The sequence below is a fragment of the Camelus bactrianus genome, chromosome 33 (assembly GCF_048773025.1).
Source record: "Camelus bactrianus isolate YW-2024 breed Bactrian camel chromosome 33, ASM4877302v1, whole genome shotgun sequence".
NCBI classification, from domain to species: domain Eukaryota; kingdom Metazoa; phylum Chordata; class Mammalia; order Artiodactyla; family Camelidae; genus Camelus; species Camelus bactrianus.
The window spans coordinates 21,262,620-21,290,235 of NC_133571.1; the positions used below are offsets into that span (position 1 = coordinate 21,262,620).

At 35.7% G+C, this 27,616-nt stretch overlaps 1 protein-coding gene and 1 long non-coding RNA gene across 7 annotated transcripts in view; one reads left to right on the forward strand and one right to left on the reverse strand.

Annotated features, from left to right (window-relative positions):
* The window catches only part of ARHGAP32 (Rho GTPase activating protein 32), a 174,088-nt gene that overhangs the window by 84,667 nt on the left and 61,805 nt on the right, over positions 1 to 27,616 (reverse strand). For 3 of the 6 annotated variants that reach the window (XM_074357073.1, XM_074357075.1, XM_074357071.1), the window contains 4 exons: positions 21,193 to 21,301; positions 7,598 to 7,689; positions 7,016 to 7,057; positions 6,561 to 6,645 (listed from right to left, as the gene is read on the reverse strand). In XM_074357073.1, coding sequence (XP_074213174.1) covers positions 6,561 to 6,645; positions 7,016 to 7,057; positions 7,598 to 7,689; positions 21,193 to 21,297 — 324 coding nt within the window. In that variant the 5' untranslated portion in view covers positions 21,298 to 21,301. Of the gene's footprint in view, positions 1 to 6,560; positions 6,646 to 7,015; positions 7,058 to 7,597; positions 7,690 to 21,192; positions 21,302 to 23,575; positions 23,739 to 27,616 lie in introns of those variants that run through there. The other 3 variants (XM_074357074.1, XM_074357072.1, XM_074357076.1) reach the window with 3 other exon arrangements.
* On the forward strand, positions 14,040 to 15,792 carry LOC141575868 (uncharacterized). The gene is made up of 3 exons (XR_012503848.1): positions 14,040 to 14,377; positions 14,538 to 14,694; positions 14,878 to 15,792. It is a non-coding gene; the product is annotated as an uncharacterized LOC141575868 (long non-coding RNA).

Consider the following 27,616-nt stretch of genomic DNA (forward strand, 5'->3'; position numbering starts at 1 on the left):
AACTAGCCAAAAAGCACATGCCTATCTAGTCACGCCCACCAGGGTGCTATATTCAAAAAGACATATAAAACCAAGAGAATCAAAAACACATGTTCACACAAAAAATCATACATGATTATTTATAGTAGCATTATTCATAAGAGCCAAAAAGTGGAAACATTCAAATGACCACAAACTAAAGAATGGTTACCAAAATGTAGTATGCCCACACAATGGATTATTATTCACCCATAAAGAGGAATGAAGTACTGATAAATGCTACAATATGGATGAGCCTTGAAAATACTACACTAAGGAAAAGACACCAACACAAAAGACAACACAGTATACGATTATATTTATGTGAAATGTCAAGAACAGACAAATCTATAGAGACAGAAAGCAAATTAGTGGTTGCCAAGGCTCGGAAAGAAGGGAAACGGAATGACTGCTAAAAAGTTATGACGTTTCTTTTGGGGGTAATGAAAACGTTCTGGAATTTAACAGTGATAAATGACTGAACATTCTGAATGTGGTGAAAGCCACTGAACTGTGTACTTAAAAATGGGTAAGATGGTGAATCTACGTTATGTGAATTTACCTCAATTAAAAAAGGTAAATTTCATGTGACTTATATCAATATGAAAAAATACAATGTGTTATGATTCAGAAACCAACTCATCCACTGGGGACGGGAGGTAGAAAGAGAAGTGGATCACAAAAGCTGATTAGATGTGACATACACCTTGAAAGATATACAAGATTCTTGATAAGAAGAAAGGTTAAAACAAAGGAAAGATCGTGACGTGTTCAGTAAATGAATAGTTGGATAAAAGTAAGATAAAAGAGTGAATAAAAGAATGAAGGGTGTGCTGGAAGCTTATATGCAACATCTTGAATGCCAGGACCTTGTGTAGTGGAAGGTCTAGAAAGGTTTCACACAGAGGTTTAAATTTCTGAAGCTGTACTTTAGGCCAAGTTATTGAAACACAGGCACGTTCAAAAACTGGTAGAGCCAAAACCAGAGATGAAGATTTCAAATAAGGGACAGAAATAGAAAAGAAGGATGGATTTGAAAGAACTGTATGACTATTTAAATGTGATGCACAACACACAGGTCTACCTGGAGGTGACTAGGAGAACAATATTATCAGAAACTGGAATGGCTAAGGGTGGGTACTTCAGAAACAGACTGCCGGGCTTCAAATCCTAGCTCTACTATTTACCATCTATGTGACCCTTGGCAAGTCACCTCACCTCTCAGACATCCATCTCTAAGCTGGGGGGCAGAGAATCTAAAGCATTAGGTCCCTGTAGGCACAGATTCAGCTTATTGTTCTAGTGGATGGTGAGATGACCAACAGGTACTGGCTTCCCACATGGATCCAAAAATGCTAACCTTTATCACACATTAAGTGTGATACACCTGGGTATCTACTCCCACACTCATCAGTCTGTTCTGTCTAGTCCTCTGCCAGAGCACAACTAAGAAGACCGAGAAACTATTCAATCATCAGCATCATCTCTTTAAAAAACAGAAAAAGGATATAATAAGCAATGTATAGAAAGACAAATATAAATTATAAGCATAAAATCATGTACAACACCCCTCATAACTAGAGAAATACAGATTACAACAAGAAGAGGACATACTGCACCTATCCTACGGGCAAAAATTACAAAATCAACAATGCTTGTCACTGGGAGGAAAAGATACTACCATTAACCACTGCATAAACTGGCATACTTCAAAAATAAAACTTAGCAACAACTGTCAGCGTTTTAAGTGTACATACCCTTTGACTCAGCGAATCCTCTTACAGGATTTTATTTAATGGGCATATTCACATCAATAAAACCTGGAATACCCATCAATAGGGAAATAATTAAATAAATTATGGTATAATAATAAAATGAAATATTATGTAGCTATGAAAATGAGTAAGGTAAATCCAATTACTAAAATAAAAAAATATACCTAAGATACACTTGCAAGTAAAAAAGCAATTTTCAAGACAGTATGTATAGAATTTCATCTATATTTTTAAAGGATATAGTTAAGTAGATAGTTATAGCTACAGCTCTATCTAGAGATACTGCTACATATATTTTATAAATACATGGAAAAATTCTAGACAGACTCATAATAGTTAATAAAAGAAAGAGCATAAATGGAATTTTCACTTCCATTTGTAGCTGTCATAAAATATCATTTGATATTTTACAAAAATAAGTAAGTAAATGTACACTCATAAGACATATATATTCTTACCACATAAGAGCAAATTTAAATGTCAAAAAAAACCCAAAATATTTTAAAAAGCATTTTTAAAGTAAATTTTATCTCTTCTTCAAACATAAGTTCATTCATCCATTCATTCAACAAATATTCACTGAGTGATTTTTATGTGTCAGGCACTGTTGTACTCAGATGCTGAGGTGGAAAAAAAAGAAGAAATAATGATAAAATATTTAGCACGCCAGATGGTGATAAATGTTACAGCGAAAAATTACTTATGGAAGAGAGGTGGCGAATACTGGTGACCAAGAGGTGCCATCTTACATAGAAAAAGTATACCCTGAGAAGACAACATTTGCTCAAGCACTTTAAAAAGGGAAGGTAGCAAGTTATGTGGATATCCAGGGAGAACTTTCCAAGCAGAGGAAACAGAAAGTCCAGTGGTCCTGAGGAGGGAGCCCGTATCTGGGGGAAGAGCAGAGGTAACCGCGGCTGGAACACTATGTCGTAGGAGAGGAGGGGTAAGAGATGCGGGCAGAGCACTTAAGGGTAGATCTTGTAAATCCATGTAGGAAATTTGAAAGAATTTGACTTTTACTTTGAAAAAGAGGAGAAATGGAGGGTTTTGGAAAAGTGACATGATCTGAATTCCTAAAACTCAACAACATCAAAACACTAAGTAACCCAATTCAAAAATGGGGAAAGGACTTGAAGAGACACTTCTCCAAAGAAGATACACAAATGGACAGAAGTACCTGAGAAGATGCTGAACATCACCAATCATTAGGGAAATGAAAATCGTATTGTACTCATTAGTTTGATAAAAATGTTCAAAGATACAATATATATGGTCACCCAGAATGTTGTCTAAGGGTTTAATTCTAAGTACCTAACGGCGAGATTATGCATAACCTCCATTGCCCCTTCGTGCCATGGACTCCCCATGCTCTCTTCACTATCTGATATGGAGTCATTAGCATCTTTAATCAGATTGGACAACGAGGAATCAAGGGGTGGAGATGGGAGTGGCACCACTCTATATTACTCACAGTGACTCACTAGCAACACTGTTGCTTTCTGTCTCCAGGACTATGTGCTCTCCTGGCCTAGAGGTCTTAGTTGCAAAGGGAGGAATGCTTTCACCAGAAGAAACAACAATGATTCACGGTGCTGGAAGTTAAGACTGCTGCTCAGCCACTACAGGCTCCTTACGCCTCTAAACTACCAGGCAAAGAAGGGAATTACAGTGCTGGCTCGTGTGGCTGATCCTGACTTCCAGAGGGAAAATGGACAGCTTCTCAACAACAGAAGTAAGGAAGATTACGTCCAGAATGTAGGGGATCTCTTCGGGTGTCTCCTGGTATCACCAAACCCTGTCATTAAACTCAGTAGAAAATAACAAGAACCCAATTCAGGAAGGACTATTAATGGCCAGACCCAAAATGAAGGTTTGGGTCACCTCACCAGGTGAAGAACCACAACCAGCTGAGGTTCTGGCTGAGGGCAAAGGCAAATGCAGAATGAGCAGTGGTGAAGGCAACGGTACACCACCTACAGCCATATGACCATTTACAGAGTCAAGAGCTATAACTGTCATGAGTATTCCTCCTTATTTTGTTATGAATACGTTTCACTGTGTGAGTGTGTGTGTATACCGGTAGCAAATATCTTGTTTCCTCCTCTCTATCGCCTTACTAATATAAGATTTACATCATTATATTTAAGTATTGTTAACTTTACATCACAGTCTTCTAGTTATGGAATATCAAGAGTAAACATTACTGAAGGACTTTGCATCCTCTTCCGGGTAAAGATCCAGTGTCTTTAGTTGTGTAAACAATAGCTGGCCATGTTAGGCAGAAATAGGACCTTGTTATTGTCTTTATTTGGAGATAAGTATGGTTTAAGGAGTGCCAAGATGAGAAAGGGTAGACTGTGATAATTAATTTTATGTGTCAACTTTTGGTCAAACATTATTCCAAATGTTACTGTGAGGTTATTTTTCAGATGAGATTTAACGTTTAATTCAGTCGACTCTGAGTAAGGTAGATTACCCTCCATAACGTGCAGGAGAAGGGAGAGGGAGGAGAGATTAACCTCCAAACAGTGGCAGGTCTTGAAAGACAGACTTCCCCTGCAGAAGAGGGAACTCTCCCAGCAGACTGCCCTTGTACTCAAGTTGCAACCATTACGCTCCTCTTGGTCTTCAGCTTACTCTGGAGATTCTTGACTTACTAAATCTCCACAATACCACATAAGCCCATTCCTTAAAATCTCTCGATCTCTCTCTACACACACACACACACACACACACACACACCCCTGTTCTGTTTCACTAGAGAACTCTAATATAGTCATATTTTAAAATAATAATAAAATTGGACTCCTTTCAAAAAAGACCAGTGGGTGCCACAGTGTTAAAACACTGAATTGCTGTACCACCGATGGCACACACTACTAGAGGGCAATGCTCTGCGCAGGAGAAGGCAGCAGATCTCAGCTCCAGCGCTGTGGTTAACATCCATTCTGACTGGTGTCTCAGCAGGGGTTCGGAAGTTTTAACATCACTCCTTTTCACACTATACATAAATATCAATTCCAAGTAACCTGAACGTTAAAGTCAAAATTAGGAAACTTAAAGGGAAAAAAAAGGACAATATCTTCATAACTTCAGAGCAAGGAAGCACATCTTAAATATGACTAAAAACCTACAAGCCAGAAGGTTTGTACATACATACAACTGCATAACGAATAAAATAAACAATGCCTATGTATTAAAAAGGAGTGAATAAACATGCCACAACCTGGGAGAAAGTGCTTTTAGTTCACACACAAAAATAAAGGACTAGATGCAACAAGAAAAGACTAACATCTAAAATATGTAAAGCATTCCCATGAATGAATAAGAAAAATACAAGTAAATCTATAAAACAAATTGAGCAAAAGGCTTGATTTAGACTTAAAAAACAGGAATCTCAGATGCACAATAAACAACTGAAAAGATGCTCAACTGCATTAGAAATTAGGAAACTGCAAATTAAAATACAGTGAGAGAGAACTGCATCCCCATCAAATTAGTAAAAATTAACAAGTATCACACAACCAGGAGTTGGCAAGGACGCAGAAAACAGCTCTCATTTTACTGCCTGTGGAGTGTAAATTTGTAAATCCCTTTAAAAAGTAGTTTGTTTACTTAGTAAAGCAGAACATGTGGGTCCACTGTAACCCTGAAATTCCACTCTGAGGCGTATGCCTGAGGGACTCCTGCATTTGTGCCACAGGACTCGTGTAAAACAACGTTCACTGAGAGGCTGTTTGTAACAGTCAAAACCTGACAAGCCAAATTTCAAACAAATGAAATAACTGATAAATTACCTGTGACACACGTGTGCTATGGATTAATACACAGCAGTGAACAAAATGAACAAACTGTAACTACAACTACAAACTGTAACTACTTCTACGGGGTAAATTTCACAGTGTTAAATGAAGAAGCCTGCCCGGTCTGACATCCCAGCCCCCGCCAGTAGCCCTGATCCTACTTAAACCTGTTCCACGTTCTCACCATAGCTCTCATCTTCTGGCCTTTTCTATGCTCTGTAAGAATAGGTCTTTGATTTTTGCTGGAGCTGCTCACTAACATCGCCAGAGCACCTAAAACTGCCTGCTCAGTAAATATTGGCTGAATAAATCAGACTAATTCCAATTAAATAAAGTTCAGAAACAGGTAAACCTAAATACCATACAGATAGTAAAATTATTTTTTAAAATGTAATGAATATTACACAAGAGATGGTAGAAGTAACCTCTGGGGTAGGGAAGGCAAAGGCAACACAGGAGGGACACCGGAAATGTCCACCTCCTAACCTAGACTTTAAAAGACGTATATAATATATACGTATAAATGTATGTGTTTTATATGCATACACACGTACAAACACAATATACTTCACGATAGAAGATACTGGAAAAAAAAACCTACACTAACACTTGTCTCCCTAACCCTAGTCCACCCTCACCCCAGCTCTGATTACTCATCACCACTCAACCCAGCGTGACGAGAGTCACGTGACAACTCAGGTGGTTCATGCTACAGAGCGACGGCAAACTCTGTCTAGGAATCTGGGAGAAATTCTGAGACTTATACTGATTCTATTATACTGTCTCCACTTGAAATAGGAGCCATCAGGTATCAAGTACTAATCAGCAGAAGAGAAGAAAAGTTTTCACACCAACCAGTAAGACATCAACAGAAAAACCTACTTCTAAGTGTCACCTGTCAGGTATACAGATACAGATACAGATGTCTTAATTCAGGATGTAGGAAATATTTCAAATATACCTGTATGCTGCCAAACTCAACGTTCTCATAATGGAAATGTGCACACTCAGCCATCTTCGGAAAGTGACCTTTAGTGAAGGGTAACCTGAAGTACATGAAATAAATCAGATACAAGGCACTAGAATAATCAAAATTACTAAGCCTGAGGAGAAAATAAAACAGGTTTAGGATGTCATGCAACAAGCAAAACACTATTTAATAAGCACATGCGCGTGAGCACATATACGCACATAAACCTTTTCAGAAATACACAGAGTCATATGGAAATTACATTCAGTGCACAGGCCAAAACCAAACAAATAAAATAAAAAGCATCACTGTAGTACTCTCCTAATCTTGACCCAAGCCAATGGCCACAGAAGGAGTATGCGTTTGGTGACTGTTATGTAGCTGTGGACAGCCAGCTGCGAACCAGAGGCAGCACTCCCACCACAGACTCCAAAGCCAGACTGTACCTGTGAATGTTGTCGCAGCCCATCAGTCCTGGATTGGTGGGTCTGGATGCAGAATGAACATTTTTATCCTTGTCTTTCCTCAACTTAGAATGAAAACATAGCTATCTAACCCTTTACCAGGGGAAAAGACAGTTTTTTTGTTTAAAACTGAAACGGATACCTTCAGATATTTCACTTAAGAGTCAAATACTGACTCCATTTCAGGCTTTCTCAAAGGCAAAACTGAGAAACAACAATCTGATAACTCAACAAAACCGATTTTTCTAAATGAATGAGAGCATGTATTAAAGGCATCAAGAAAGACATACTTGGATTGTTCCTGTTGAATAAATGCAACCTGATAGACAATGGCATAGAAGTTGTTGCAAGAACAAAATTAAAGACTATTTTTAGACAAGCAGGTAATCTTCAGACCTACTCTGCTAATAGTTGAGTCATAATTTAAGGCTTAATAGTATAATTGAATGTACAGACAGTAAGAGCTTGTTGAGGAAGAAATTTAAATAAAAGTTTTAAGAGAAGTAAAGAACTGATTTCCATTTATAGGAATTCATTTGAGACCTGCTATAAAATTATACTCACTTTTTCACATGTTTAACCTTCATACTAGCTGTACTGCCACATGTCTTAAGACTAAGGTCTCCAGGAATTTCTGGAACATCTGCTCCTCTTGCCTTAAAAAAAATAAAGACAAAAAGATTTATGACTATTCTTTTAGTATAATACATTTTAAAAAGCAGATTATAGTTCATTTCAAGGGTTCTGCTGACTCCATACCAACAGAAACACATACTGATTTAATAATCTGTTCTTAAAATTATAACTTACTTGAGTATTCTCTTACAATCAAATTTTGAAGTCAACTATTATATTATGTGTCTCATCACAAACTAAAATAGCATAATGCCCTCCAAGTCAATCCATGTTGTTGCAAACTGCAAAAGTTCATTCTTTTTTTTTTTACAGCTGAGTAGTATTCCATTGTGTACATATATATACACCACATCTTCTTAATCCATTCATCTGTCGATGGACACTTAAGTTGCTTTCATATCCTGGCAATTGTGAATAATGCCACTATGAACATTGAGTCGCATGTACCTTTTTGAATTAATGTTTTGTTCTTTTCGCATATATACCCAGGAGTGGAATTGCTGGTATCCATATATATAAACAGCTCATAAATGCAACATCAAAAAAAAAAAAAAGAAAAAAAAGAAAAACCCCGATTAAAAAAGGGCAGATGAATTGAATAGACATTTTTCCAAACAAGAAATGCATATGGCCAACAGGCACATAAAAACATGCTCAACATCACTAATCATCAGGGAAATTCAAATCAAAACCACCATAAGTAGTATGAAAATGAATACATGTATGTATATGTATAACTTAAACATTATGCTATACACCAGAAATTGACACAACACTGTAAACTGAATATGCTTCAACTAAAAAAAAAAAAAAAAACAAACACAGTAAGACATCACCTCACCCCTGTTAGAATGGCTATTATCAAAAAGAATACATGGGGAGGGTATAGCTCAAGTGGTAGAGCGCATGCTTAGCACACACAAGGTCCTGTGTTCAGTCCCCACTACCTCCTCTAAACATAAATAAATAAGTAAGCCTAACTACCTGCCCCCCCCCAAATAAAATACAAACAAATGTTGGTGAGTATGTGGAGAAACGGGAACCCTTGTACACTGTTGGTGGGAATGTAAATTGGTGCAGCCACTGTGGAAAACAGTATGGAGGTTTCTCAAAAAACTAACAATAGAACTACCACATGTCACAAGAAATTGTTACGGAACTTCAGCTCATTCTACATTTGTCTGGAATAGTTCATGATAACTGTAAAAACAATCAGGAATGAGGAAAGAGCAGGATTCAAAAGAACAAAAAAAAGATGACTCTTCTAACTTACTTTATGATACTAGTTAACACAGACATCAGAACCACCCAAGAGACTTTTGCCATCAGTCAGGACTAGACTAAGAAAAAGAAAAGCTGGATAAAATGTATAAACCATTCTAAACATTGAAGCTCAACCATACAGAAAAGACATGAGATACAATATGATCTTTAAGAGAAATAAATTATATAAGACGAACTCCATGTTCAACCAAACTGTAGACCTGCAAGCACTTCCCAACCTCAGAGGAGGACTACAGGCCAACCCGAGGGCAGCAGCACCCCTGGGAAGGAGGATCAGGTGTCACGTTTCAAAGCTCCCTGTGACTGCACCTTAAAGGAAAACGCCCAGGAAGGAGAAAACTACTATAAGTGAATGAAAATATGTATACACAGATGAACCTGAAATAAGTTGCCGCTCCTAATCTCACATACACAGGAGAAGCCTAACAAACCCGGCCCGAACACTGTGACCGAGAAGAGCTCACTCACTAGAAACAGACCTAGAAACAAAAGTACGAGCAACAAGCAGGGAAAAAATGCACAAACACTGTTAATATGCTCAACATGTTCAAGTATGGAAAAGGAAACAAACATAATGAAGAAACAAACGAAAACAAAACAAAACAAAAAAGTCCGTGGGACTACTACTGGTGAAAAACACAGTTGTAACAAAAACTACCTAAGAGCATACTAGACACGGCAGAAGAAAAGATCAGTGAGCCTGAAGAAACAGAAAGTAAAAACTACCCAAAAACTTCTTGGTTTTTAGTTTTTGGTGCTTTGTAAAGAGAAAAAGACAGGAAAACCAACAGTCACGTGACATGTGGGACAGTATCAAGCCATTTAGCATATGTGTAACCAAAGGCAAAAAAAGGAGAGGAAAATGCCGCCCCCCACCAGACGGGTGGTTAAGAAGAGGAAAAGAAAAACGTTTTGGAAAAAAAATAATAGGTAAAAAGTTTCCCTTTCATGAAAATTATCAGCATGTTCAGAAAACTCAATAAATCTGAAGTATGATCAACATTTTGAAAAATCACAAGGCACAGCATATCAGATAAACACCATGACCCGGCAGATTATCCCAGGAATGCAAGACCATTTTAGCATCTGAAAACAAGTCAGCAGCTCATCATATTAACAAAAAAGGGGGAAAATAATCATGTAATCATCTCTAAGGCAGTAAATACATTTGACAAAATCCCAAACCCTATTCATGAAATAATAAAAATCAGTCAACTAAAAATAGAAAAGAACATCCTTAATGTAATAAAAACTATTCAGTAAGAAACTAAAGGAAACATTATACTGAATGATGAAATATTTAAAGTTCCTCCCCCAATATGAGGAACAAAACAAGGATGCATGCAATTACCACATCTATTCAACACCATTATAGAGTGCCTAGCCAGAGCAATATGGAAAGTAAAGAAAAGATTGTGCACATATAAAATCTAAAAGAATTTAAAAACTCTTACAGGTAACCAAAGAATATATCAAAGACTCTGGGTATGAAGTAAATACACAAAAAATTAATTACATTTCTACATATTAGCAGTAAACAACCAGGAAATAAAATTTTAAAACAATTATGCAATAATATTGAAGAAAACATCAAATACCCAGGAATACACCCTGTAAGATATATGAAAGACTTCTACACTAAAAACTACAAACATTTTTCAAAATTTAAGAAAATGTAAATTAACAGAATGTATACATATACACATCTGATCTGCACAGACTGGAAGGCACAATACTGTCAAAGTGTCAGTTACCCTCAAAATTATCTACTGATTTATCTGTATAAATTGGCAAGCTAATTCTAAAGATTTATATGGAAATGCTAAGCACACAGAAGTGCCAAGACCAAGAAGAGCAAAGCTGGAATACTTACTCTACCAGATAACAAGATTTGCTATAAAATTAAAATAACAAGACAGCGTAGTATTTACCCAAGAACCGAAAAATGGATCAAAAGAACACATGAGAGAATTCAAACAGCAGCCAGAATATGGTCATCTGACTCAAGACAAAGTCACAAGTGAAATTAAGTCAGGAAAAAAGACAGTCATTTTAATAAATGTACCAGGCCACTCAGATTTCTACATGGATAAAAAAAATGTTGATCCCCATATCTCACATCACACACAAAAATCAATTTTAAACAGCTCATAGTCCCAAACATAAAAGTAAACATATTCTAGAAAATACCTTCATAACACTGAGATGGGCAAAAATTTCTACAAAATACACAAGCAAAAAAGAATAATTAAAATAAAAATTTTTAATAAATTGGACTCAAGCTAAGAATTTCTGTTTATCAAATGATACCATTAAGCATGTGAAAAGGCAAATCAGAGTCTGGAAGAAGAAATTGGAAATACAAGTTATCTGATACAGGACTAGTATATATAATTTATCAAGAACTTCTAAAATTCCGTTTTAAAAAAGACAGGCAACCCAACAGAAGAAAAATGCAGTATTTAAATGAACACATCACAGAAGACATCTCAAGGGCTAATAAGCACATGAAATGGTGCTAAACATAAATCATCAACATAGAATCACAAATAAAAACCACAATGAGATTCTATTACATACACAACAGAACGGCGATACAAAGAGTACATATTGTAGAATTTTATGCACAGAAACAATGGTTAACTTTGGTAGCAAAAGTACTGACTAGGAAGGACTTTCTGAATTTTAGGAAAATTTTATTTTTCTTAAATCTAAGTGGCAGTCACATGGGAAAAACATAAGCAAAAATTCATCAAGCTCTATATGAAGATTTGTGACTTGTCTTTACATGAGTTATACCTCAGAAAAAAACTAAATGGAAAAAAACAAACAATAACAAGAGAATGAAAAATTATAGGCCAATCTCATTTATGAAACACAAATTTTTAAAAATACCGTACATAAAATAGTGAACCAAATCCATCATTGTATTAACTTCAAAAAAAAAAGCATAATCAAACTGAAGTTACCCCAGGAATGCAAGGTTTTCAGCGTAAGACCCCGTACACATATAAAGAAAAGAAGTTAAGCAGAAACCCTTTTCGTTTCCTTTGGGGGCAGGAGGCAGTATTTAAACAGGCTGCCAGAACAACAGAGCAGACAGATAAAGAAGGCATGATGAAACCTGATTACAGCAGGACACGGCTGAGTCTTCTGTCATACACGCTGGATAAAAGTTCTAAATGGCAATTCAATATTAAGACAGTTATACAAATCTGGAGTTGATGAAATACTCAAGAATGTTAAGTGTCAAATTATATTGCAAATTACTGTGCAATAGGAAGGAGGTCGCAGATCACAGGGCTGTTTCGTTCCTAAATTTCTCAAATTTTTTATAAAAGACAAAAACATATATGACATATTTATCAAATTTACAGACAGGAGAAAACTTAAAGGGATATGAATACCCTGAGTGACAGAATTCACAGATTTTATTTTAATACATTGCAAAAACAAACTGAAATGATTACGAAGTTCATCAAAGATTAAAAAAAGCCCTGAATTTATATTCAAAACTCAATTACATAAGTATGAGGGAACACACTTTATCTGACAAGAATTCATGTAACGAAATCTAAGGCCTAGAGTTTACCACAAGCTAAATAAATATAAGCCAAAGAATATCCTCACTGGTAAAAGCTAACGCAGCCTGAAAAACATGTGGCATCTATAACAAGGAAAGTATTTGTTTCTCCATAATCTGAACCAGTTAAACCACATAGGGTAGAGATCATCCGTTTCAGGAAAATATAATTTGATACTGAAAACCTGCAGAACTAAGAACTGGCAGTGTTTTATCCTGCCTGCTCCACTGCTCTCTAACCCAGGAAAGTATTCACCATTCCTGTCACTGGTACCGATTTTTAAACCATCTTTCGAATGCCTGTTCTCTTGATCCCAGGTGCACAGGAAACTCTAACGCTGAACGGGCGATTGTCAGGTGACTTAACAGCAGTGTAACATGCTAAGCTCTGACCCAGAACCACAAAGCTGGCGACTTCCACATGAGCCACACACAAGGCCCACCCCTTCTGTACTGGCTACATGAGTGACCACCTTCTCCAAATACTATGATGTCCATCTTATAACAGGTACCAGCAGAATGCGAACGAGCATCGCAGATTTTTAACTAGGGAAAAAAAACAGAGTATGGGAAGGTGTTTAACATACATTCACAGAGCTAAAAGAAATCTCATTCAGCCCTTCCATTGCAAACAGGAAAGTCAAACCAAGAAACAGCAACTTGCCACAGTGCATTAGTTGCAATAGTCAAATTAAACTGAATTCCTATCACATCTACTATATCTAATATAAGCAAATGAGAGAAGAAAAGTTCAAAGACAGTAGAATTCTTTAAATGAGAAATTACAACAATGAGAAATAGCTTTCCTCCTATCAAAATATGAAAGAGTAAAAATTTTAAATTGAAAATATATGACACGAAAGACACTAAGCATTATTCCTTAGAATATGAATTGACAAAAAAATTTTGAGAAGTAACGTAAGGATCCTCACACGTTTTAGATAAGTAATTCCTCATAACAGTAAAAAGAAAAGGCAAAATTCGTCATAAAGATACTCATCAAAGTGAAGAATATAAAACAAACTCAAGGCCCTACTAATTACTGAAATATCAAAACTATATTCTATATTATAGGGAATTATGTAGTCACTACATTTGTTTATTAAGAGTTCTTATTTAATACCAATTGCAACACACTGCATACACACATTTCTCCCAAGCAATAGATTTTATGGAGTATTAGTGGTTTTAAAATTCTTGAATATTTGTAATTTTCATCAACTAATGTTATCACATATGTTAAACATATTAGGAAGCATAAATAACAAATAAAAACTATATAACACTGTGTTAAGCAAAATTCTAAAAAGGCCCCCAAGCCCACCCTTGGCCAAGATTCCCACCTCCTGGTTATTCAAACATTAACTGAGGCAATTCTGGGATTTTGTAGATTAATTAGAGTCTCCGGTCAGTTGATCTTAAAGTACAAAAGTCATCTGGATGCGCCTGATCTAATCACATGATTGCTGCAAAACCAGAGTTTTCTCCAACTGGTAGCAAAAGGGAAAGTCAAAGATTCAAAGCATGAGAGGGACTTGAGGTACAGCTGCTGGCTTTGAAGACTGAGGGAGCCAAGCGAGAAGGAATTCAGACCACCTCCACCAGCAGAGAGCAGTACCCCTCCCCACTCCTGCTGCCCAGCCAGCAGGGAAACCCGGCCCTCAGACCTAGGAACTAGAAGGAACCACAAGGAACTAGACTGCCCACAACTAAACGATGTGGGAAGCAGATTCTCCAGGCTTCATGTGAGAGCCCAACCTAGCAGCCACTTCAATTCAGCTTTATGAGACCCTGAGCAGAGAACCCAATTCAGCTTGCCCAGACTTCCAACCTACAGAACTGTAAGATAATACGTGGTATTGTTTTTAGCTCCTAAATTTCTTACACAGCAACAGAAAATGAATACTAACAACGTGAATATTTAAGACCCTAGAAATTCCTGAGTCATCTTGGGCTTTAAGTGCTCCTTTATCTCTCATGCAATTAAAACTCTCTTCCCAGGACTGTGATACAAAGCCTCAGAAGCTCTTGCCTTCCAGAACTCCCAGAGCTCCACTGAATGCACTAACTTCACTGCTTGCCCAAGGCTCTGCGAAGCATCCCTCAAAGGACCATGCTGCTCACATGAAGGCAAGCCCAGGAAGTGCAGATTCCGCAGGTGGGGCAGGTAACAGGTGGGAGGGGCACAGGTCTGAATGAGTGCAGCGGCAATCTCTCCCTTCTCCCTGGCAACCCTGTATTTTCAGTGTGCACACTACAGTATGTTCCACATCCCATTCTGCAGCTCATTTTGCAGCTTGCAACCCCCTCCATGGCAATGTTTTTTATTCCCCCTTCACAGGTGCCCCCTACACTGTGTCCATCAGCCAGGCTCTTCCAGAGACCTCTTCCCTCCAGGAAACCGGGCAACTCCTTGACCTATGACACTTCCCATAATTTAAAATGGGGGGCTGTTCAATTTTCTCTTTATTGCAGCACCTTAATAATAAGGTAGAAAGTTTCTACTAAATGAAGGGGAAAAAAGGAACATAAAATCGTATACGGTTTACAAACATAAAATCATATTTACAGACATGATGAGAAAGCAAAATATATCAACAAAGCAATATTCTTTGAAACTAGTTATTTGGGGAAACTTACATTAAAAAATCATGCTTATATGGATCTTAAATTTAAAACTCTTTGCATTAAAAGAAATCATGAAGAAAATATACCAAAATAACCTCACCACTGTGGAAAACTGGATTATTGGTGAGTCTTTTTTTCCACCACTTTTTGGCTTTTTCTATATAAGCATGTTTATTTTTATCAAAGAGGAAGGCTCTACTGAAAAAGAGAGAACACAAGAAGCTAGTAGCTTCTTCCACCTCTGTATGTTACCTATCCTACAGCAACCATTTACAAATTCATGACATGTCACAAATAAATGAGATTAGATAGTCTGTGTAACTCCAATGGGCAAAATTAGGTATTCATATCTGGAAACTGTCATTGAGAAAGAATAAGAATAAAAACATGTTTATGATGGGATGTACCAGTGTATGGTAACAAAATGAATTTTTCATTAGTCACTGAGTCAAATTATGAGTTACCTGGTGGGAGCTAGAACCACAGTGGAGATGCCTCTCAAAGCATAAAAAGAGAGGGAGAAATAACCTGCCGTCTCGCCTTTTCCTGCCCTCCAATCTGCTACCAGTGCCTCCCACTTGTCAGAAGACTGCTGGCAAGGGAGTATAGGAAATGCAGTTTGCAGGGATCTGCCTCCTGCAACAGAGAACAAAGCAGAAGGGGTAGGAAATCCCAACCCCAGACCCACAACATTCATTCCTGAACAATGAAGACAGAACTGTGTTTACGTATCATACAATACCAGTCATTTAAAACACAGGTTATTTTATATAAAATGCCCTCATATTTTGAAATGGAGCAGCAGCTACCAGATAACATCCATATACATATATACACACACACAGAATCAACTGAATAAATAAGATTGTAATATTAAATTTGTACTGTGAATAAAGGCAAGCTAATCACAGTTAGCGGCTAACACCTAAGAACCATAAAGGCAGGTCCAAAATTGTGACAGAAAATCAGCAATAACACCACTGAATGAGCATTCACAAAGGGCAGCAAAATGCAGTCAGACCAAGAATACACCCCTGTTAAAGTGTTCTTTTCTTCAAGGAACAAAAATCCCCAACACAATTTACATGGGGAAAGGAGTCTGATCAAAATTTTCTTTATGTACAAGGCTAGCAAAAAGATTTGAAAATAAGTCAGAGGAAAGAGATGGTAACTTTCTGCCACTTTTCACCTTTTTTTCTTTTAATAGACTCAAATCATATTTATTATATTCTCTTTACTATTTATAAACAGAATTTGAGAAAGAGCACTACACCCCTTAATTTATAGCTATTTTTATAAATAATATTTCTTGATAATGAAAACGAAAAATAACATTTCTGCTTAATATATACTAGTAATGGGAAAAAAATCTTTGGCCTCTTAAACAAGAAAAAAAATTTAGGAGCTATCTCTATGCAGGTCAGGCTGCATGCATATACATATGCACGTAGCAACTGAAAAAAACAAGATTTAAATACAAAATTTGTTCTGTCAAGAAAGGCAAACAGGACTGTTAATTTCTGTACTCAACTACAGCCTAACCATAGGAAATAGATGCAACAAATCTCTGATATGTAACATGTTTATAGAAGCCTTTAAATTTTAATTGGTCTAAGTATTGTTCCCTTTCTTACAGAGGAATAAAAGACAATGGGGGAAAAGTTAACAATAATCATCCCACTATCACAGAAAAGCTAAATTTATTTAAATCTATAGTGTATTATGTTGAACAACAATATCACTAAAATGATCCTTAAAGAATAAGTCTATCACAAAGAAATTCAATTAACTGAGTTATCGTGTGAATATTTTCAAAGGAATTTTGATACAACAAAATGCCCTTAATGTTACATATTACATAACATATTGGAGGAAATAAGTGAAGAAAACTGTTATCTAGAACTTGTAATACACAAGTGACAAAAGACAAAAATAAGAGTCAAAGAAGCAGGCAGGTAGATTTAAGTACACAGATAATTCACAAAGCATACCAGTAGCCAACAAATCAGCCTTGGAGTAAACTACAGTGACAATGAATATATGTATGTTCATGTATAACTGAAAAATTGTGCTCTACATTGGAATTTGACACAACATTGTAAAATGACTACAACTCAATAAAAAAATGTTAAAAAAAAATAAAGAAAAAAAGAAAAAGGTAGGAGGGGAAAAAAGAATCATAAATGAGACACATAATTGGAAATTTTCTATTAAAGAAATAGCAAGATTCTAGACTCTCCATGACACTCCAGTTGAGATCTACAAGAATCATTATTCCCCTGACTACACATGTTATAAGTACTTTTCTCCTTGAATATTTTTAAAGCTATATATCAAATCTTATCAGTAAAAGTAGCACCCAGCTCACTAAAAGCCTTCAACAGCACAATATTTGGAATGTAGTTTTCAGCTTAATAACTAACAATAAAATGCTGGGTTTAAGATCAGTTCAGCAGCTCAAAAGATTTTAGGCTTAACCTTATGAAACTGCCAGTTTTCAATCCTTTTTAACCAATAAAATTAACAGTTTCATACAATTCAACCTAAAATACATCCCAGAACTCTCAGTAGTACATTAATTATCTTCAACAATTAATACCACTTGATCTATGTCAGAGAATTCCCACAATCTTCAGCCAGAGCAGGATGCACCATGAAATGGGGTGAGCTTGGAGCTGTTCATGGAAGAGCTGTTGAATATACTGGCAGAAGTTCAAAACCTGAGCTTTGCATATTAATCAATGGTTGCAATTGTGATTGTTCACAAAGCAACACTAAATAAAACATTCAGCTTTCAAAGGCTGAAACGATGAACATCATCAGCTTCTCTGAATTTAATTCAGAGAACCAAAATCTATCCATCGGTCAAAAATAAATACCTAAGTATCACACATAATATAATGATAATTAAAGAGCCAAAGATACCCATTTAAGGCGCATTTACAATGACTTTTTTTCTTTTATTCAAATTGCAATTTTTTTCTAGCTTGATGGGTAAAAGAAACCAGTCTCAGTACCACACACGGTGGACACCTATCAATCTGAAGAGCAAAAATCAAAATACACACCTCTTCCAAAATTACCCCTTCCTCAAAACTATTCAGGAAGGAAAGTCCAGCTGCTCCACCGGTCCCCATTCCTCTTTAGAAAGCAGGCATTAGACAGGAAATAACAAGAGTTGGCATGCATGTGGAGGAGAGGGAACCCTCACGCACTGTTGGTGGGAATGTAAACTGTCGCAGCCACTATGGAGAACAGTAATGGCAGTTCCTCAAAAAATAAAACTTCCAGCAATTCTACTTCTGGGTGTTTATCCGAAGAAAACACAGATAACTCGAAAAGATATATGTATCCCTATGCTCACTGCAGCACTGTTTACAAGCTATAAAAGCAACCTAAGTGTCTATCCATAGATGAATGGATAAAGAACACACACATACACACAATAGAATACACACACAATAGAATATTACTCATTCATTAAAAAGAATGAAATCTTGCCATTTGCAACAACATGAATGGACACTGAGGGTATTATGCTAAGTGAAACAAGTCAAAGAGACAAATACTGTGTGATTTCACTTACATGTGGAATCTAAAAAACAAAACAAACATAAAAAGATCTGGTGGTCACCAGAGGAGAGAGGGGTCAGGGGATAAGCGAAATAGGTAAAGGTGATTCAGAGGTACAGTCTTATAAAATAAGTCACAAGGATGTAATGTACAGAATGGGGACTATAGTTAATAACTTTGCATGGTGACAGATGGTAACTAGACTTATCATGGTGTTCACTTCATAATGTATAAAAGTGTCAAATCACTGTGAAACTAACATAATATTGTAAGTCAATTACACTTCAATTAACAAAAAAGAAAGCAGGCAATAGTGAGGAATGTTAACTAGACTTATTGTCGCGACCATTTCACAATACACACATACACTGAAACATTATATTCTACACCTGAAACTAATATGTTATACATCAATTATATCTCAATTAAAAAATGACTTTATAAAATTTTTTAAATTCTTAACAATTCAGAAATTTCCTGCTTTCTTTTAGATATGCATTAAAAATCTAATTTTCTGGTCACACCACACAAATCAATATAAATTCAACATTTAAACTCTTTTATTTATAAAGCTACTGAAAATTAAATCAATGGAATTGTTTTGGAGAAGCATTTTCTAAGGGTTTATCTTAATAATAAACTTCATTCTCAACATGATACTTCACATAGATTATTATTAATAGAGAAAAAGGTCCCAAACTTCCTTTACTCTTACTTCCTCATTAAAATCAGTGTAATTTTCTAGAGAAAGTATAGTAAAATGGAGCTCTAATCTCATTTATTCCTTTTCATCATTGATGTACACTTTTTGCAATCTAATAATGTATTATTTATTGAGTTTAATGATTTTTTAAATAGAATTATAGTATTTACCTTCAAAAAACTGATACATAAAAAAATTGAGTACCAACATAATAAGATGCTAAAACATATGCTATAAATGGTAATTTCCGTAGACAAATCAATGTGAACCTCAGCAAAGAGAATTCAGAACTTTCTATGCATATAGCATGTGACATTTTAATACAGAGGAAACAAACCACTATATAGCAAGTATCACCTTTCTTTCCATTCAATAAATTCAATGTAGACTTACTGCAAGTTATCAAAATATAGGTAAAACTGTGAAAGATGTTTAAATGGACAAAAGAGATTACTGAATATCCTTTCAATGGAATGCTGGCACCTCCAGGGACTACTTGATTCAATAGGGGTGTGGGGCTTCTTTGTCTTTGACTGGACTAGTTCACATCTCCATGGAGTAGAAGTTTGCAATGTAATGTTATGCTAATAGAAAAACAGCAATAGAAGAATCTAAAGAATTCTAAAAAGGCCTTCTAAGCAATGAATATGCTCAATTAAAATAATATATGCATGAACTGGTGTCACTATTTGGCAGTACCTGAGTGAAAAAGCATTTTTAAACAAGGAATATGTAAAATCTCACTACAAATCTGCTTTGACAGATGAACACTTGCATTCAATTTTGATAAGCAACACTTAATTACAATTAAGTAAAATGTTATTCTCCAACAGAATGAATTTTACTGTTCTTATTAATAGATCTGAATTTTTAAAAGCTATAACAGATTAAACGGATATCTCAAGCTTATGTGGTAAAACTACACTACATAGTAATTTTCCACCTAACTCCCAACAAAAACTGCTTTTCCAGTATCTCAGTAAATGCTAACTATATTCTTCAGGTTGATCAAATCAAAAAACTTGAAGTCATTCTTGACATCTCTTTATGTCACTCTCTATGTACCACTCATCAGCAAAAACAGTTGGCATTATCTATAAACCAGAATCTAACCATTGTTTACCACATCTAACACATCCTGGTTCAAGCTACCATCACTGTTCATTTTTTATAATAACCTTCTAACTGGCCTCCTATTTCCTCTTCTGCCTCCCTTGTTAGCCTCTTCACAAGCAACCAGAGACTCTCTCTAAAATTTTAAACCAGATCACGTCCTCACAAGCAACCAGAGACTTCCTCTAAAATTTTAAACCAGATCATGTCACTTCTTGGCCAAAAAAACTCTAATGGTTTCCCAGCTCACTCAGCATAAAAAACCAAAATCCTTTTAATAAACTAAGAGAAACCACTTCTCTGACCTCACCTCCTACTTCTACCCAGCTCAATTTCAGCCACAGGTCCTATTTGTGTTTCTTCCAACTTGCTGTTTAATTCTATGCCACAGCCTTTAACTTGTTCTTCCATTGCCTGAAATGATCTGTTCCCAGATAAATGCACTCTCTCACCTCCTTCAGGTGTCTGCACAGTCCTCAACTTCTTCCAGAGGCCATCTGCGACCATCTTGCATAACTAGCAACCACCCTTTCACAATCTAACCCACCACTTTGTAACCCACCACCTCTGCACTAATCTCCCACAATGGCACACACCACCAAGTGACAGAGTATATACATATGCATAAAACTGACTTACCATTGCACTAAGTGTCTCTTCCCAATCAGGCCGCTCTCGAGGGTGAACGTTTCTGTGTAGTTCTGGAACAAAATCATCCTCTTCAGAATGTACCGAGGACTTCATCTTCCTAGAGACCAAACATCAGAGAGTATGATCAGAATTCCCATTTCTAGGAGAGCTTTCCAATGACCACAATTCAAAGAAATGGTGCACTCACTGTAGAGCACAGTCTGGCAGTTTCTCAAAATGTTAAACAGAATTCAACAATTCTACTCCTAGGTATTTAACCAAGAGAAATAAAACATACGCCCACCAAGAAATTATACATGAATATGCATACCAATATTATTCATAATAGCCAAAAAGTAGAAACAACCATCAACTGAAAAATGAACCAATAAATGTAGCAGATCCATACAATAAAATATTACTCAGCCATTAAAAAAAAAAAAAAGAATGAAGTACTTCATGCTACCACATGGATGAACATAATGTAATGAACATAATGTAAAAACATTATGCTAAATGAAAGAAGTCAGACACAAGAAGTCAGATTCCATATATACAAAGTGTCCAGAATAGTCAAATTCACAGAGACAGAAAGTATACTGGTGGTTGCCAGGGGCTTGGGAGAGGAGCACATAGAGCTACTGCCATTGAGTAAGAGATTTCTTTCTGAAATGTTCAAGAATTAGGTAGTGGTGGTGGTTGTACAAGTTTGAGAGTATACTAAAAACCACTTATTGTACACTTCAAAGGAGTGAATTTTATGGTATATAAATTATATCTTAGTCAAAAACTAAATAGACTAAAAATTCCAATTAAAATATATAAAGGGGGACATTTCATGATGATAAAAGTGGCAAATCAACAGAGTAAAATAACAATAAAACCCACATGCAACAAATAACACAGCTTCAAAATACATAAAGCAAAGCCTGAAAGACCAAAAAGGAAAATAGGTAAGTCCACAATTACAATTGTATATTTTAACAAACATTTCTCAGTAACTGGCAGAATAAGCAGATTTAAAAATCCCACGTAAACAGGTGATCTGAACAACACAATTTTCCAGGATGAACTAGAACATTAAACCCAACAACTACAGAATGTATATTCTTTTCAAGTGTATATGAAACATTTTCCAAGAGACCATGATAGACCATGAAGCAAGTCTCAATAAATACAAAAAATTTAAATCATGGACAAAGTATTCTGTGACCACCACAGAATTACACTAAAAGTCAATTAATGAAAGGTAACTAAAAATTCTCCCAATGTTTGGAAATTTTAAAACACAATTCTGAATAACTCATGAATCAAATTCGCAAAATCACAATGAAAATTGGAAAATACTTAGATCTGAATAACAAAAATACAGCACATTAAAATGTGTGGGTTACAACTGAATCAGTAAAATTCAGACCCCTAAATGTATATTACTGGAAATAAGACAAGTTGGAAAATAAATTATCTAATCTTCCATCACAAAAATCTAGAGAAAGAATAGAAAATTAATCCAAGTAAAGAAAGAAAATAAATTTAATAAAGAAATCAATGAAATAGAAAGGTGTATAACACAGAAAATCAAAGCCAAAAGTTGGTTCTTTGAAAGATTAATAAAATGAGAAACCACCAAGAAGTCAGAATGGTTACCTCTGGGACAGGTACTAACTAGTAGGGCAAGGGTCTTGTAAGGGGCTGAGAATAATTTATATCTTGATTGTGCTGTGATTATATGAATGTATACATTTATATAAATTCTTCAAGCTATATTCTTATGATTTATAGACTTTATATACAAATTATACTTGAATAAAAGTATAAAATAAAAATTTATTGGCAAATGTTCTACAAAAGTATAAAAATTACGTTTATATACATTTTGTGTCATGTACCAATGAATCAACTCCATAAAAACTTAATATCCATTTATTTAATTGACTATTTTGTTCCATACTTTTAAAATCATGGACAAATTTTACCCTCAAAATGATTATAGTTTCATTTCTAACAGGAAAAACAGTGTTAAGATTACCAACCATAAAACTGGAAGAATCTAATGCTCTACTTACAAGAGTTTTCTGTTAAACATCTGCAGACTTGAACCTGGATATTTTCAATCGAAAGGAAAAAGAGAAAACAACACTTTCTTCTAATTGTGGGAACTAGCCTTACCATCTTGCTGCTCTGCTTAGTAAAAAATTATTTGAATCTTTGACACACCTTCTATTTTGTGAGATTCTTGTTCATAATGCAAAATACTATACTTGACAGAGTTAAAATTTCAGAGAAGTTCAAGTGACACCCTGCCTGAGAAGTGTATCCAAGGCACTGCTTACTCCTGGGCACATCTTTTCTTGATCCCTGGAGTAAATTCCAAGCAGCAACAGAACTTTACCTTTTCCTTTTTATTCTCCCAATCTTTGTTTATTTCTGGTTCTTTGCCCAGCTGGGTCCTGGTTCTGTGACACTTGTCCCCATTGGTATGGGAAATGACTGGGAGGTGTTCTTATGGTCTGACCACGTGGTGGTATGTGACAGATAAGAGACACGCATCTATTCTGTCAGAGACAACAAAGAATTTGGTTTGTTAGTCAATTTATGCCTATCTGTTTGTGAAAGAATATATTTAAATTTCACTGAAGAGAACAGCTGACATATACCTGATGTGGTGAGTTTGATGTTCTCTGTTTAAGCCGTAAAACTGAAGCTACAAGGTATCTGTGTGTGTCTGTAAGTGATATATCACCATAGGGAGTGATATATTTTCCTACCTTCAGGAAGGATATTAAAGTATATCCTACCGAGGATATTAAAAACTAGATTATAAAGCCCCTTAAAATATAGGAGTTCTGTTCTGGTTGGTTTATAGGGACTATTAAGTGCTTACATAAATCTAATATTCCTAGAATTCTTCGAAAATAAACAAACTGAAATTCTAAGGTTACTGGGGTCACCTGTGCTGGCTATGAAAGCAGAATAGAGGTATCCTGGAGGAAGTGAAATTGAGTTTTGGTTCCTCCCAACTGAAATGCCTGATACACTCTAATTCTTAGCGGGTATTATAATTTCATCATGCAAAATCCGAAAAAGTATAAAAAGGTATACAATGAAGAATCTCCCTCCCATCCTCGTCTCCATCTGCCTAACGCCCACCCATTAAACATTTCACTTTATATATTCTTCCAGGTTTTATGAATATATATATACACTCACATGTAGAATTTTTCATAGATATTAAAGAATATATCTATCAAAAGCAAAGTATAAAAGCAGTGTGTAAATATACTACTCTTTGTGTAGGAAATTGAGAGAAGAGTTTTACTCCTCCAGTTCCACCCCACGTTTCACATAGGAAGTACCATGGTTACACACTGTTGTGTAGTTCTCTAATACTTCCTGGAGAACTTCCCATATCAGTATATAAAGACCTTCTTCACTTTTTTTACAACTATGTAATAATCCTCCGTGTGGATATTCCATAATTTATTTAACCAATTCCCTATTAATGAATTCTTGAATTATTTCCAACCTTTTGCTATTACAAACAATGCTACAAGGTTGTGAGTATGTCATTTCTACACATGTCCAGGTATATCTGAAAGGCAAACACTCAACAATGTGAAATATTCTTTCCATACAGTAGCCCATTTTTTCTGTTGGGTTGTTGGTCTTTTTCTTTTCTACTTTTAGTCATTTATTTATTAAAGAGATTAGGCCTTCATTTGTAGTATGAATCCAAGTACTTTCCCCAGGCTGTCATTTGTCCTTGCTTTGTTTTCTGTAATGCAGATGTTTCGAACTTTATGCAGTTGAATTTCACAACCCCTCCCTTTATGAGTTTTGCATTTTCATAGTTTCAAAATGCCTTTCCTGATCCAAAACATTTTTTTTTAATATTCCCATGTTTTCCTTTAAATTTTTCATGGTTTCATTTAATACATTTTATCTTTGATCATTTGGAATTCATCCTTGGTATGAGGTGGGTATCTAATTTTCTTTATTTTCCACAGATGTGTATCCAGTTTCCCCCAAAGTATTTACTGAACAGTACGCAATGTCCCCGTTGGTTGTTAAGAAGCCATCTTTATCGTAGCTTCTTATGCATTAGGGTATATGTCAAGGCTTTCCATTTTACCCCATTCTGCCTTCTATTTATACCAATACCACAAGGTTTTAATTATTGAGACATTATAGTATAATGTCTAGTTGCACTAATCCTCTATCCAACATCTTTGCTTTTTTCTTTCCGCCAAAGTTTCTTGGCTAAATTATTTAGCCAGGGTCAGTTTATTTCAAGATCACTTTATCTAGGTTTTTTAAAAGCATTCTTATTATCCCATTAAATTTATAATAAACTGACATCTCTATGATGTTGAATATTCTGTTATGAACAAGGTATATCTTTTCATTTGTTCCAAACATCTTTTTTGCCCTTCAATATCTTAAATTTTCTTTATATAAGTCTTAGAATTCCTTATTAAGTTTATTTCTGAGTATTTTATCTTTTTCACTGCTGTTAAAAGGGGCCCCTTTTCTTCATTTTCTAACTGGTTACTGTTTGATGCACTATTATTAGCCCTGTTTTGCAGACAGTAAAACTGAAATGCATTAATACATCTCAGTCACTCCAGATACGACAGACCATTTTCTCCTGGAAGATCCCACTTTCCAGCCTTAAGAGGACACTGAAACAAGCCAGTCTCTTCTCTAGAGCCCACTAGACAGGATGAAAGACATCAATATTCTGCCTCACTGAATGCTCCCTTCAGAAGTTTCCTCTCAAAAGCCATGAAAAAAACTACCAGTGGACTTCCAATTCAAGACTGCGTACATGTTGAAAAACAGAGTTCTCCTTCTCCAAGTCACTGAAGAGGCAGGAAACCAAATAAAAGGAAACAAATCCTTAACAGAATAATATAGGTGAAACCAGCAGGCCAGAAATCTTCATCAACTTCTGGAAGACGAAAACCAAGTGAGCTCACGCAGACTGGGAAACCATCAGAGAAAAACAGAGGTTCAAGGAGGCTACACTCCCACTTCTCACCACAACAAAGGAGGTACTTGCCCCCAAGGAATTAATAAAAACTGGAAAATTGCTCTGTAAATAAATTTAACAATCAATCAGAAGGACGAGAGTTCCTCACCTGGGTGTCTGCACCTAAGAGAAGCCAGGCAGAAGCCATACACATCACAGCACAGCGAGAGAAAACACAGGCGGAGAGGAGGGAACGATGGGCGGCAGGAAGCCCAGCAGGTGAAGGCTTGAATCCTGTTCAGTCAGAACAGACATAACTTGTACACGGAATGAACCAAGCGGCAAAACGGAAGAAAGACAGTAACCTAAATTTATTATTATTGAAATAGTATATGTCTGTATTTATGTTATATCTGTATGTGGAGAAGAATGCTAAAAATTATTCTCTACTCAAACTGAATCTGAAAGATTCAAGAAAAAGTTGAAATAAGTAGCCAGAAGAACAAGTACAAGAAATACCTCAAATCACAAAATCAAAATGTAAAGATAAATACATCCTGAAAGGACAGATTAAGGAGACCAAGTATGCGATAAATAGATTCCACAAAGAGAAAATTATTACAGACAGAAGAGGTAATAAATGGGGGCAGGGGTATAGCTCAGTGGTCGAGCACATGCTTAATTAGTTAGCATGCATGAGGTCCTGGGTTCAGTCCCCAGTATCTCCATTTTAAAAGAGAAAAAAAAAGAAGAGGTAATAAATTAGTAATAGAAAACAATAAAAAATCTTTCCTAACATGAAGACTTGAATCTGGAGACTGAAAGTCGCTGAGCTCCAGGTGAAGATCTGATGACAAAATACACATAACTAAGTATAAACAGAAAATCATACAAGCATTCAGAAAGAACAAATTACCTACAAAGAAAAGGAAAAAATAGCATTGAGTATTTGCAAGAAATCAAAGTATATCATTCATAGAACTTGTCTGAACAAACTACTCAAGAAAATATCAGCCAAATAACAAATGAACTAGAACAGACACATTAAAATGGGAAACAGTAAAAGGGAGAAGAAACAGTGATACAGATAATTGAATCTGATTGAGTGGCAAAAAAATATTAAACCATTTCAGCAAAACACCAGGTTTGGGGAGTGAGGACAGAATGGTGATAAATAAAAGTCTCAGAGAGAGAGAAGAGGACTGAGTGAAAGAAACATTCTAAAGATCTTATCCTAAAAGGAAGGGAAGTAGAGAAGAAAAGAAAGGGCCAAGTGAGAAAAAAATAGCATACCAAAGTGAAATAAATTATTTGATTTTCAAACTGTAACAGAAAATGCATATCTGAATATGAGGGCATGGAAAGGGAACCTAATCCCTAATGGAAAGGTTTTTAAAGTATAGCAGAACCTCTAAAATTAAATATCTAGAAAGGTTTTGCTTGTTCTGACTGCAATCTTCC